This window comes from Leptopilina heterotoma, unplaced genomic scaffold (genome assembly GCF_015476425.1).
Source record: "Leptopilina heterotoma isolate Lh14 unplaced genomic scaffold, ASM1547642v1 Lhet_188, whole genome shotgun sequence".
In the NCBI taxonomy this organism is placed as follows: Eukaryota; Metazoa; Arthropoda; class Insecta; order Hymenoptera; family Figitidae; genus Leptopilina; species Leptopilina heterotoma.
Window position 1 is genome coordinate 809,272 of NW_025110907.1, and position 15,001 is coordinate 824,272.

The following is a 15,001-nucleotide window of genomic DNA, read 5'->3' on the forward strand; positions in this document are numbered from 1 at the left end:
AATAAGAATCTAAAGAAGTAAATTTAAAAAAAAAATTGAATTTTCCTTGTTCGAAGATAAGTGAATCTTAAAAAATTATGATAAAACAATTCTAAGAATTAGTTTTTTAAAAATATTCTAATGCAATTTTTCGAAAATAACTGAAGTTCTTAAAAGAATTTAAAATTTTTCGTATAATTTAAAAAAAAAAAACAAAGTAATTTTTTGAAGAATTTAAATTAAAAATTTCCACAATGATTGTTTTCTCCAAAATGTTAAAAATAATTCTGAAAAATTTTAAAATTTGTATTATTTTTTGTACCTATATGTCTTTAGATTTTCGGAATTATATTTTTGAAATAATTATAATATTGAAAATAATTTAATTTTAAAAATTTATAATAAAAAAAAAATTCTAAGAATTACTTTTAAAAATAAAGAATTTAATATTAGTTTTTAGAACCAAGTTTTCATTAATTTTAATTTTTACTCATAAATTTACACTTGATCATTTTTCATTAAATTTTTATTCGAGAATTCAATTATTTTCACAAAATTTGCAAAATTAAATTTCTTCAAAAGTTGATTTTCAAAAATTTTAATAATAATACTTGCAAAAAAATCAATTATTTTCAATTTGGATTTTACAAAATTTCAATTATTCCAAATCTATTTTAATTGTATATCTCGAAAATTGAATTAGAAAAATTATTCAAAAATAATGTTTAAATGATTTTTGTCTATTAGTAATTTTTCACACCTAGAAAAATCGAAATAATTTGCAATTTTATACCAAAAATTGTGGTATTTTGTTGCAATATTTGGAAAAAAAAGTCGAAAAAGTCGCAATTTTTGAAAATAAGTCGAAAAAAGGCGTAATTTTTGAAAAATAATTGAAAAATGTCAAAAAAAAGTCATAAGTATCCGAGTAAGAAATTACTTTGTAAGTAAATTCTTGAATGTTTCTAAAAAGTGCGGAATAAATGGAGAATTTAAGAACGATAAGAATATATATTTCGCGTAAATATTAAATTATAATAATAAAAAGAAACAAAACTGAATTTAATGACTCATTCCCAGCCCCAAATTCCTGTGGACTGTTTAATTGTGTCTCTGCTTTCTCTTCGACTTCTCGAAGTGGCACTCGCTTCACCTTTCACTAATACTCTTCGACAGGAACCCTTTTTATTTCTTCTTACTAAAGCCTCTTTAGTTCTGCTTTTAATAACACTTGGATCAATCGTCGAAGTTGAAGTGTAACTTCTCACACTCTTACTTTCACTGAAATCTCTATCGTATGTTTGATTATTCGATGATATTAATTCTGGAACATCGTCCGTTTCTTCTGAACTCGAATTATCCACTGAATTCTCTTCTTTCTGAATTTTATGGTTTTTAGATTCTATCGAAAGTTTAGAGAGTTGCTCCTCAGCTTTGATTATTTGATTTTTAGAGTTGGGGCCAAAACCCGCTTCACATAATTCATCGACTTCTAAACGAAGTTTATCGATGTCTTCAGTGTCTTGTTTCGTTACTGCGTCTTCGAATTTATCATCTTTGTCGTTATCATCATCATCATCATTGTCTTCAGCTTCTTCTTTTTCTTCGTCGCCATCATCAGACTTTTCGGAGTCCATACCCATTTCGAGGAGTAAATCTTTTTCCATCTGCCTCGTTAGGCCACTTGCTTTTATTTCCACGTCCATGCAATCTTCTCGACTACAAAAAGTTATTTTATAGTTTAAAGTTAATGGTTTATTTATTAGTTGGCAGAGTTCGAGTTTCAAAAAACTTACCTAAGATCTTTAAAGGTGGGGAACATTTCACTCTCATAGCCGAATCTTCTTTTAAAAAAATCCCTTATACAAGTAACATCTCGATCGAAATAAAGTTCAGCATTAAGATGCTCAGTAGAAACCATTTGCGGAAAATCGATAACAATTGGCTTTCCTTCATTTGTTATCATAATGTTAAACTCATTAAAATCACCGTGAATCACACCATAATTTCCGAGTCTTACAATCAAATTCATTAGATCGTCATACAGACCCTCAACATCTTCCACTTCATGTACATTACACCTGCAATGATGCAAATAAAAAATTACTAAATTACTAATTAACAAGTTGTGCAAAAGTTACTTACAGTGGTCCACCATCGACCAACTCCATAATAACGCAATGTCTATTAAAATCTATTGGTTTTGCAACTGGAAAACCTCTTTCCTCCAAAGCCTTCATGTAGGCGAATTCTCTGGTCGCCGATATTCGAGAAAGATAGAGCCAAGATGACGATCGTCTGTGTTGGAAATAATCGCGTTTACCCTTAATATTTCGAAAGCATGTTCTACCAAGACGATGTAATTTTAACACTAAAGGTGTGCCATCGTCATTGGCAACAACGTAAATATTTGATTCCTTTCCGACGCCGATTTGACTGCCGAAAGATGCAACGATACCGCGTGCAGCGAGAACTTTTAATGCCAGATAATCGTAGCCAGCGTTCGTTAAACGATAACCGTCATCTGGAAGAATAAAAAATATGCTTCTTTAAAATATTCAGACAAAGATTTCGAAAAGACTTAATATTATTTTCTATATTTTAGCAAAATTCCTTGAATGAATTAAATTATTTTAGAAAATTCTAATAAAATTCTACGCCATTTAATTCAACATAATTATTTAATTTTGAATTAAATGGAGTTGAATTATAATATTTTCTTGCGTAGAGTTTAATTTTCTATAAATTTATACAAATTTTTTTTTTTCATTAATGTCTGTTGTCATTTTTTATGTGTGTCAACATTCTTATAGGATAGTGACACCAGTGAAAGAACATTTAAGGAAATGTATACTTTCGATATTTTTTATTTTTAAAAATGTCCATTTTACCAGTGAAAGAATGTTGATCAGTAAAAGAACAGTTGTATTTTCCAGTGAAAGAACAAATCAAATTTATATTAATACAGTGTCTAAAAATAACAAAAATTATATGAAAAGCGCTACAAATATTCTGAAACAATTTTGCAACTTACTATTATTAATATTTTCCTAATTACGCAACCAGAAATATAATTTAATTGCACCTGAATCTTGTAACCTTTTTTTCTGTTTATGCTTCATTCATTTGGCATGTTCATAACCCACCAAAACATTAAAAAATTATTTTCAGAAATAAATTGCATATTGAATCTATTTTTTTATCATAAACTATATTTTGAAGAAATAAGGAACTAAAAAATAATTTTTTTTTAGTGCTAAAAGTTATAATTTGTAAAATATCGTAATAAATAATCAATTTGTTCTTTTACTGGTGTCAATTCTTTCACTGGTGCAACTACCCTATGTTTCTTTGTTGGTTTATTTTTATTTTCTCGCTAAAACAATCGAGTTTAAACACTCGCTTGCTTTTAGCGAGAATTATATTATTTAACACTTACAGTGTTTTCCACGTTCATAACTTAATAAACGATGTTTGCAAAGTTCTTGCAAAAGTTTGTGTACACCGCCATGACGTAAATTTGCAATTTGTGCGGCTAGTGAAGCTGGCACTAATTCGTGATTTTTCATTCCCATTTCAATCTACAAGAATAAAAAAAAAAAGTTAACAATATACTACAATGTAAAATAATGACAAACTTTTTAATTACTTACCGCTGTTAGAACACGAAAGTCATCTTTGTTTAAATATCTCAACATTGTTACATTTAACTTCCCCATTTTTGTATCCAATTAAAGTTACTTGATTCCTTTCTAATAAATTTTTTTTTCTTCTTCTTAAATGAATAAATTTTTTACTATTAATTTATCAAGTCAAATATTAATTTTACAATCTACAGATTGTAGTTTTATAATTTTATAAACACATGTTTACCGCACATGAAGAACTTTACTTGCGGGGAAATTTTAGGTTATGAGCCTTTTAATTCCGAGAACGAGAAGGCGAATTCATAGAACTTGTCGCTTCTCTTGTCCAGGCAGAGTCGCAGCTTAGTCGCAGAGAGGTCTGAACGCACCTTAAGTAACAATATTCTACATTCCCCGCACTGACATTCGTGACGTAGATGACTGCCCTTATCAGCCCTTATGCTGGGCTAGCATCATCATAACAATCATAACAATCAACTTTTTAACCTTCAAAAATATTAAAAATATTTCTTTAAATCTGTCTTAATTTTTCAAATAAATACACTCATTTCCCAGCAATATGGTACGTTTTATCCCATATCATCAATTCGTGCATTCCCCAATAATTCTACAACTATAAATTAGATTAACATAATTTTTATAGTATAGAAAACAATAGTCAAAATAACATATTGAATGAACTATAAGAATAGAAAAGATAATAATCATTTATACCTATATATAAATAAAAAAGAATAAAGGAGGAAAGTTGATATTATTAATTTTTTTTTGCAGTGACGTAGTGAGATTGGGACGTAAAATGTATTCAAAACAAATGTATTCACAAAATAATTAAGAACTCGAGTTTAATTATCTTTTTGTGGTGATAAAATAGATATGCTTGCAGTTGAAATTTGCCAGAATCATTTATTAGGAGGCGAACAATGGAAGACGTGAACGATAAATTCTTTTACGTATACAGTTCATCTCTCGAGACAAGAATACAAATAAAAATGTAAGTGATATTTTTAGATTCATGATAATCCTCTTTGGAAAAGATTTCCATACAGTTGTGTTGAAAATTAGTTTTTTAGTAAAAACAAATGATACAAGGATATTTGTGTTTGGCTGTAATATTTAATTAGTTTCTTGAACCGAGAATTTTCTTCTCAACGTTGCGTAATAAATTATGTTTTTTCCCCTTTTATTTGCTTTTTTTTCTCTCCCAGAGCGCAATTTTTTTTTCAAAATATTAATTAAAGTAATTAAAATTAAAAGAATATTAACATTATTAAAATTAGAATTTAGTCGAAATAGTAAAAATTAAAACAATCGAAATAGTAAAAATTACAACAGTCGAAATAATAAACAGTGAAATAGTCGAAATAATAAAAATTAAAATAGTTAATTATTTAATTATTATTATTAGTGAATAAAGTAATAAAAAATTAAATATTTAATAAAAGAGAAAGTGTATTTATTATTACTATCTGTTTTTTAATTAATAGAGCAAGTGTTTTTTTAGAGAGAGAGAGAAAGGATAAATTAGTGTTTAAAAATTAATTAACATATTTTCGATCTTCTTTTTATAGAGGAACACTCGAGGGAAAGAGGCAACGACCCGAATATGACAAATTATTGCAAGATCCAATGCTAAAATATTCAGGTTTATATGGAGCAAGCGGTGGTAAAGGTGATTTAGCAGCCTCATTACAAGTTTGGGCTGGCGGAAGAGCTCTCGCCTTACCTGTTCACACGGCCTATAAACATTTTACATCTCGATGGAAGTAAGAGCAAATTTTATAAATCCTAAAAAAGGGGAATGACTAGATAAAGATTTTACGAAATTTTATTCATATTTTATTTGTTTACAATTATTTAATATCTATTTAGACAAAAAATTAACGGTCTTCAGAATTAAAAGCTTTGCTTAAATTCAAACAATTTAGATAAAACAGGCTTGGACGATTTTTTTCAAAGGACATTTAAAACAGAGTTGCCACAGGTCAGAAAAAAAAATTGGGATTTTTATTAAAAGTACTGGAAAAAATTTAAATTTTAGAATTCATAAGAAAATTCTCAATTTTTGTGTCAATTTCAATTTTTAATGAATTTAATTAAAAATTTTAATAATTCATATATTCTTTTCAAATTAGTTACATTTTTAATATATTTAATTAACCATTAAAAATAATGGATTTATAGAAGAATTTTAATTCAAAATACTAAAAAAAATTGAATTTTGGAGAAGTTACAATCAATTGCAGAAATTCAATTATTTTCAAAAAATTTTCAAAAGAATTCGATTATTTAAAAAAAAATTTAAGAAAATTCTACGCACATATTTAATTATTTTCATAAAAAATAAAACTCATTGAAGAATTGGAATTATTTTCAATACAATTTTAATCGAATTCCTCGAAAAATGTATTTATTCTTAAAAGTTTTTTTATTAAAATTCGACAAAACAATTCCATTATTTAAATATTTGTTGATAAAATTCTGTATGAGAATTCAATTTTGAGAAACATTCAATTATTAAAAAAATCATTTACTTTTGTATTTAAATAATTGAATTTTCTAATAAAAATTGATTTTAAAATGAATTTTTGATAATAGTTGAATATTAAAAGCATTATAGCGTGAATTTTTAGAAAGAACCTGGAAAAGTCAGGAAACTTTGATCGAAATCCTGAAAAATTATTGTTTTCTAAAGTTATTGTGCTTATTCTTGAAATCTAATTTCACTTAAATATTTCACAATTAATTCAATTTTCAAAGAGCTGCGTTTACAATTTTCATAAATAGGTGAACTTCAAAAGGTTTTAATTTGAAATTTTAGAAAATTTCAATTTTCAATGAATTAATTAAATACTAAAAATTTGCCAGGAATTCTATTATCTACAAATTTTTTTTATAAATTTCTTCGCAGTAATTCAATTTTTTTCATGAAGAATTATATTTTTTACCAAAAATTCAATTATTTTCATAAATAATAAAAATCATCGCAGAATTTTAATTATTTTTAATACAATTTTAATAGAATTTCTCGAAAAATGTAATTATTCTTAAAAATTTTATAATAATTCATCAAAAAAAAAATTCAATTATTTTAAAAAGCCTTCCTATAAATTATGTATTATTTTCAAAAATTTTAATGAAATTCTTTTTAACAATTCAATTTTTTTTCAAAATAATTTTAATAAAATTCTTCGTAGAATTAAATTAATTTCAATAATTTATCAAAATTCAATTATTTTTAATATCTACGTATTTCAATAAAATTTTATAAATGAATTCAATTATTTAAAAAGCAATAAATCATTCAAATTCGTCTCAAGAATTCATTTATTTTCAAAAGTAATAAAATTCTTCAGAAAAATTCAATTATGGTCAACAATTTAAAAAAAAATTCTCGTCAAAATTTCAATTATCTTTATAAATAAATAATAAAATTATTCTTCAAAATTCGATAATTATTTTGAAAAAATTTAATAAAATTCTTGGCAAAATTTCAATTATTTTCAAAAACTTTTCTCAATTCAATCAAATTTTTTTTACAGAGATTCGATTATATTTTTAATGTAATTTTAATCTAATTTCTCGAAAATGGAAATTATTCTGAAAAATTTTATTAAAATTCGTCAAAAGAATTTTAATTATTTAAACATTTGTTGATAAATTCAAAAGCAAAAAGTCAGTCACTAATTCGAAAATAGTAAACATTTTTACTAATTCAAATTTAAAGAGAAAGTATTATAGCGTGAATTCTTAGAAATAATTGAATTATGAAAAGGTTTCAATAATTATAATCTTTGAAAGTTTGAATTTTTCATACTTTTAACTGAAAATTGTGTAGATTTAATTTTTTCTAAAGTTTAATGCAACTTTTTTGAAATTATTTCAAGTTTTTATTTACTAATATATATATTTAATTGAAGAATTTCCGAATAATCGGTGAAATTTCGTACAAATGGAATTGTAAAGAAAAGAACTTGAAAATTTTCAAAGTAAATTTTTCAAAAATTCTTAAAAATGAATGAATAATTAATTTAAAGAATAATTTTAATTAAAAATTGTAGAAAATAATTGAATTGAAATGAGAATAATTTTGACAAAGTTACAGTAAGAATATTCTTATAAAATATAAAACAATAATTTTATCAGTCGGTCATCTTTAATTATTTATTATAAAACATAAAGATATCGATTGCTCCGAGTCGAAGACTCGGAGTGATCGATATCTTTATGTTTTATAACAATTTTTTGAAAATTGTTTAATTTGAATTTGAAATTTTTGAAAATGTTAATTCTTATGGAAAAATAATAATGAATTAATATTTATTCAAAAAAGAAGCAAAGGAACATTTTTCTGAGTAATAATTTTGAAACTGATTGAGAATATTCTTTAGAGTCAAGAAGTAAGAATTTTGTCTGGAATTTAATTTTGTCAGGGAAAAAGAAAATTAAATGTTTGTTGGCAACAAATGTAGTTTTAAAAACCTGGAAAAATTCCGTTTTTTAACCTGGAAAAGTTAGGGAATTTGAAATAAGTAAAAAAAAAAGGTTGAAAAGGTTTCAAATTGAAATCTCTGAAAATTTTAATTTAACAATTCTGCAGAAGTAATTTGTTGGAAAAAGTTTAATTGAATTTTTTTTTTGAAATTATTTAAAGTTTTTATTTTCTAATATATGTTTAATTGAAGAATTTCCAAATAATGGAAATGTCGTAAAATTGAATTGTAAACAAATGTACCTATTTGAAAATTCTCAAAGTAAATATTATTTTTTAATCAATTAATTTATTTTTTTATTGACTTGATTAGGGAAAGGTTTTTTTTTTGAACGAAAAAGTGTCTCTCATTAATTTATTATTAATTTAAATTTCCAGTTGGAACCAGTGGGTGACATTGCCAATATCATATTCAGATTTACCGCGAGACGCTCAATTATGTATAACATTGTATGATTGCGCTGGTCCAGGTCAACAAATACCAGTTGGTGGAACGACAATTTCTCTGTTCGGTAAACATGGAGTTTTTCGTCAGGGCATGTTGGATTTAAAAGTTTGGCCTGGAATTGAGGCGAATGGTTGCGATTTAACGGCAACGCCTGGCAAAGCTCGTGATCATGGTAAAGAGCAAATGCAACGTTTAGCGAAACTCGCCAAGAAACATCGCAATGGACAAATGAGTAAAATCGATTGGCTCGATCGTTTAACATTCCGTGAAATTGAATTGATAAATGAACGCGAAAAACGCGCCTCCGAATATTTATATCTAATGGTCGAATTTCCCGAAGTTACGATGGATGGTGTTACGGTAAAATTTCTCCTTCCCTCTCTGAATTTATTTTCAGGAGAAAATTTTATTGTTTATTAATTTATTATATTTAGAGGAAAATTTAAATTTGAATCAATTTTAATTAAATTTTTCTATTAATTGCCAATAGTAATTTTTTGTATTAATATTCTAATTAAATTTTCGATATTAATTTTTTATATTAACTTCCGATATTTATTTTCTTTTTCAATTTTCAATATTAATTTTCACTATTAATTTTCTCAACAGTATTCAATTGTCTATTATGAGAAAGATGGTGATGAAGTGGTTCAACATAGATCGCAACCAGACGTCGTTACATTGCCAGATTATGAAATATTACAAGTAAGTAATTTCTCAAATTAAATTGAATTAAAATAGAATTTGATGAAAAAGACAAAAAAGAATTTCTTTCCAGAGGAAAAAAATTAAAAATTAAAAAATGTATTATATAAGAAAAAGAAACTTACAAAATTGTTCATTATTACATATAAAAAAAAGTTTTCTTGTTTGGCTTTTTTGTTATTTTTCTCTATTTGAAAAAGAAAAAGGAAAAATAGAATTTAAAGAAATATGAATTGAAAAACAAAGAAAGAAAAATAAATGCTGACATTCGTTTAAATGATAAGGTATATAGCCGAGAGAGATAAAGACACGTAGCAATTTGTAAGAAAATAGACTGCGACCTATAAGCTAATCTGAAGCCGTACTTGCTTTTAAGTAAAAGTAAGATGTTTAAATGGTTGACTAATATGCAAACATTGCTGTCTAACATTGCGCGAAGAATTGTCATATTCGTGAAAACAATTTTCAAAGATTCACCAAAAGATAAAGTGAAAGAATTTTATTATGTGTACCGATGTAATAATTCCAGTCAGGTAATTTTTTGTTATTTTCTTTTATTTATTTACAAAAAATAAACCGGACAAGCCCTCTCGTAAAATTCAAATTCTCTCTAAATTTCTACTTATTTTAAAAAACGAAAAAAAAAATTCCAACTAGGAAAGATTTGAAAAAAATAGGAAAATATTTTTCTGGATGAAAAAAATTTGTAAATTGTTTTTTTTAATTGAAAAAAAAAAACAATTTAAAAAATGTGAGCAACTATTTGTATCATTAAATATTCTATTTATTTAAATTTTTTGCTTTTTTTAAAGGAAAATCTGGTGGAGGCAAAACATCATAAATTGGCACGCAGTTTGCGTAGTGGTGGGAATACGAGAGAATTAAAACCAACGTCAAATGTGCGCGATGCATTGAACACAATATTATCTTATCCGCCGACAAAGACACTATCAACGGAGGAACAAGATTTAATATGGAAATTTCGTTTTTATTTGTCGACGCAAAAGAAGGCATTGACAAAATTTGTGAAATGTGTAAATTGGAAAGTCGCTGGCGAGGAACGTCAGGCACTGGAGATGCTTTCATTGTGGGCGCCACCAGATCCAGAGGATGCTTTGGAACTTCTTGGACCAGCTTTTACCTATCCCGCTGTCAGAAGATACGCGATAGGTCGATTAAATCATGCACCCGACGATGATCTTATGCTCTATTTACTTCAACTAGTGCAGGCATTGAAATACGAGGATTTCGAGAGTATTAAGGCCGCAAGTGAGAATCTAGTTACAGACAAGGACATTGAGAAGAATGAGAAATTCGACAAAGATCAGACATCGTCTCACACGACACAAATAACGACAGTGAGCATTTTTTTTTCTTCTACTCATAATTTTCTTTTTATCAAAAGTAAAAAAAAATAAATATTCCATTTCTTCGCAATAATTAAATTATTTTCCACTGAATTTCAGTCGACAGAATCGCAGTTGTCATCGAATCAGGAGCAGCCAATGGATTTGGCATCATTTCTGATAACTCGAGCCTGCCAAAATTCAATGTTGGCAAATTATTTCTACTGGTATTTGTCGATAGAATGTGAGGAGCAACCAGATCCGGCAATAACTGTCAAACAGGATACGCGTGTTCGCGAAATGTATTTAACAGTAATGACAATGTTCTCGAATGCACTTGCAAGGGGAAATGCAATTTGGCAAAAGCGACGGGCATTTTTGAAGCGGCAAAAAATTTTCATCGATCAATTGGTATCGCTTGTTAAGAATGTTGCACGCGAGAGTGGTAATCGTAAGCGTAAGACCGATCGACTCAAGGCACTACTCGCCGATCCCGATCCGGCTTTTAAGATTAATTTCTCCAATTTCGAACCAATTCCATTTCCATTGGATCCGGAGATTTGTATAAAAGGAATTATTCCGGAAAAGTGAGTAATTTTTAATTGTGGTATTTCATTTTTTGTGTTTTTATTTTAATTTTAATTTTCTTTTCTTTTCAAGGGCAAGTCTTTTTAAATCGGCCCTAATGCCGTCGAAATTAACTTTCCTCACGACGGATAACAGCGAATATATTGCAATTTTCAAGCACGGAGACGATCTACGACAGGATCAACTTATTTTGCAAACAATAGCCTTAATGGATAAACTGTTGAGAAGAGAGAATTTAGACTTGAAACTAACTCCGTACAGGTTAGTGAAAAAATAATCAATTTGGTAATTGTTTTCTAGAAAGAAATTAAAAAGAGAAATTTGAGATTTCCAGTTTTAAACAGGGTTGCCACGCTTTTGCTCATTTCAAATTCCCTGACTTTTTTCCAGGTTTTCCAGGTTAAAAAAAGGAATTTTTCCAGGTTTTTAAAACTACATTTGTTCCCAACAAACATTTAATTTTCTTTTTCCCTGACAAAATTAAATTCAAGACAAAATTCTTACTTCTTGACTCTAAAGAATATTCTCAATCAGTTTCAAAATTATTACTCAGAAAAATGTTCCTTTGCTTCTTTATTGAATAAATATTAAATCATTATTATTTTTCCATAAGAATTAAAATTCTTCAAAAGATTCAAATTCAAATTAAACAATTTTCAAAAAATTGTTATAAAACATGAAGATATCGATCACTCCGAGTCTTCGACTCGGAGCAATCGATGTCTTCATGTTTTATAATAAATAATTAAAGATGCCGACTGATAAAATCATTATTTTATATTTTATAAGAATATTCTTACTGTAACTTCATCAAAATTATTCTCATTTCAATTCAATTATTTTCTAGAATTTTTAATTAAAATTATTCTTTAAATTAATTATTCATTCATTTTTAATAATTTTTGAAAAATTTCTTTGAAAATTTTCAAGTTCTTTTCTTTACAATTCAATTTTACGAAATTTCATCGATTATTCGGAAATTCTTCAATTAAATATATATTAGAAAATAAAAACTTGAAATAATTTCAAAAATGTTGCATTAAACTTTAAAAAAAATTAAATCTACACAATTTTCAGTTAAAAGTATGAAAAATTTAAACTTTGAAAGATTATAATTTGAAACCTTTTCAAAATTCAATTATTTCTAAAAATTCACGCTATAATACTTTCTCTCTAAATTTGAATTAGTAAAAATGTTTACTATTTTCGAATTAGTGACTGACTTTTTGCTTTTGAATTTATCAACAAATTTTTAAATAATTAAAATTCTTTTGACGAATTTTAATAAAATTTTTTAGAATAATTTCCATTTTCGAGGAATTAGATTAAAATTGCATTAAAAATATAATTGAATCTCTGTAAAAAAAATTTGATTGAATTGAGAAAAGTTTTTGAAAATAATTGAAATTTTGCCAAGAATTTTATTAAATTTTTTCAAAATAATTATTGAATTTTGAAGAATAATTTTATTATTTATAAAGATAATTGAAATTTTGACGAGAATTTTTTTTTAAATTTTGACCATAATTGAATTTCTGTGGAGAATTTTATTACTTTTGAAAATAATTGAATTGTTGAGACGAATTTTAATGATATATTGCTTTTTAAATAATTAAATTCTTTTACGAAATTTTATTGAAATACGTAGATATTAAAAATAATTGAATTTTGATAAATTATTGAAATTAATTTAATTCTATGAAGAATTTTATTAAAATTATTTTGAAAAAAAATTGAATTGTTAAAAGAATTTGATTAAAATTTTTGAAAATAATACATAAATTATAGGAAGGCTTTTTAAAATAATTGAATTTTTTTTTTTTTGATGAATTACAATAAAATTTTTAAGAATAATTACATTTTTCGAGAAATTCCATTAAAATTGTATTCAAAATAATTGAAATTCTGCGATGATTTTTATTATTTATGAAAATAATTGAAAATAATTGAATTTCTGGTAAAAAATATTATTCTTCATGAAAATAATTGAATTATTGCGAAGGAATTTATAAAAAAAATTTGTAAATAATAGAATTGCTGTGAAATTTTTAGTATTTAATTAATTCATTGAAAATTGAAATTTTTTAAAATTTCAAATTAAAACCTTTTAAAGTTTTTCTATTTATGAAAATTGTAAACGCAACTCTTTTAAAATTGAATTAATTTTGAAATATTTAAGTAAAATTCGATTTCTAGGTTTAAAAAATTTCCTGACATTTCCAGGTTTTCCAGGTTGCGTGGCAATCCTGTTAAATTGAAAAAGTCTTTTATTGAATAAATAAAGAAGTTTGTCCAAGTTTTGGATAATTTGATAGAAAAGAATGGAGGAAAAAATAAAATAGAGATAGATGAGAGGAGAGGAGAGGAGAGGAGAGGAGAGGAGAGGAGAGGAGAGGAGAGGAGAGGAGAGAGAATAATTATTAATAATGGAATTTTTAGAGTTTTAGCGACGAGCACAAGACATGGATTCGTGCAATTCATTGAGTCGACGACTGTCGCTGAAGTATTGGCAAGTGAGGGTTCGATATTGAGCTTCTTTAGAAAACATCATCCCTCTGAAACTGGGCCTTATGGAGTTGCTTCTGAAGTAATGGACACATATGTGAGAAGCTGTGGTAAGCTCATTTATTTTTCCTTCATCTATTTTCAACCAAAAGAATTTATTTACTCCAATATTAAAAATTTATCTACATTTTTTATATTTTTAATCTTAAAAAAAGGTGTATGGAATCTTATTCTCTTGAGATATTCATAAAACATTGGAATTTAATTTAATTATTTTAAAGATAATTTTAATAACATTTCTCTCTAAAACATTGAAAAACTTTTTCAAAAATTGAATTAAAATTCTTTATAAGAATTGAATTTATTATTTTGTTTGAGTTACTAAAATTGAAAAGTCTGGGGAAAAGAAAATAAAATTTTTGTTGAAATAATTTTATTTGTAAATTTCCAGCTGGATATTGTATAATAACGTACGTGTTGGGAGTCGGTGATAGGCACTTGGACAATTTACTTCTAACAACTTCAGGTAAATTTAAATCTCAAGAATTCCAGTTGGAAAGTGATGAAAAAAATAAAAATACTTAGGAAATAATTTACTCATTTGTTTAAGATGTAAATTATTTTTCCAGGTAAACTATTCCACATTGACTTCGGCTATATTTTAGGCAGAGATCCAAAACCATTTCCCCCGCCAATGAAATTAAGTAAAGAAATGGTTGAGGCAATGGGTGGCGTTAATTCCGATCATTACAGTGAATTTCGAAAACAATGTTACACTGCATTTTTACATTTACGAAGACACGCGAATCTTATATTGAACTTATTTTCCTTGATGGTCGATGCAAGTGTACCGGATATTGCCTTAGAACCCGATAAAGCCGTGAAGAAAGTTCAAGACAAATTGAGACTTGATCTTAGCGATGAGGAAGCTGTACATTATGTACAAAATCAACTGGAATTTTCCGTCACTGCCGTTATGGCAGCGCTTGTTGAACAATTCCACAAGTTTGCACAATACTGGCGTAAATAAAAACAGCAAAAGAAAAAGAAATCAAAAAGACATTTTTTCTTCTTCTTTTTAAAGTTATTGTTAATAAATTTCGTGCGAATCGAATTTTTTATACTAACCATTATAAATAATGCAAGTGAGCGCATGAAAAAAAGAACAATTGTAAATAGTGTAATTTATTGTTTATAAAAAAATTGTTTTCAATAAAATGTTTCGTAAAAAAGAAAATTGTCGCACTTCTTTTAAATCTCCTGAAACGGTAATTTACTTACTAGCTAATTA

General features: G+C 26.3%; 2 protein-coding genes across 2 annotated transcripts; one reads left to right on the forward strand and one right to left on the reverse strand.

Moving 5' to 3' along the window:
• Positions 1-970: 970 nt before the first annotated feature.
• Positions 971-3,901, reverse strand: LOC122500517 (serine/threonine-protein kinase rio2). The gene is made up of 5 exons (XM_043609474.1): positions 3,633-3,901; positions 3,419-3,560; positions 2,125-2,503; positions 1,776-2,060; positions 971-1,698 (listed from the first exon to the last, which is right to left on the reverse strand). Exons 1-5 carry the CDS (start codon positions 3,696-3,698, stop codon positions 1,050-1,052), a joined length of 1,521 nt encoding a protein of 506 aa, XP_043465409.1. The 5' UTR covers positions 3,699-3,901; the 3' UTR covers positions 971-1,049.
• Positions 3,902-4,030: 129 nt separating this feature from the next.
• On the forward strand, positions 4,031-14,947 carry LOC122500516 (phosphatidylinositol 3-kinase catalytic subunit type 3). Its single transcript, XM_043609473.1, has 11 exons — positions 4,031-4,188; positions 4,401-4,620; positions 5,198-5,392; positions 8,497-8,926; positions 9,176-9,271; positions 10,084-10,629; positions 10,738-11,204; positions 11,278-11,466; positions 13,645-13,820; positions 14,162-14,236; positions 14,340-14,947. Exons 2-11 carry the CDS (start codon positions 4,550-4,552, stop codon positions 14,738-14,740), a joined length of 2,646 nt encoding a protein of 881 aa, XP_043465408.1. The 5' UTR covers positions 4,031-4,188; positions 4,401-4,549; the 3' UTR covers positions 14,741-14,947.
• Positions 14,948-15,001: the final 54 nt, after the last annotated feature.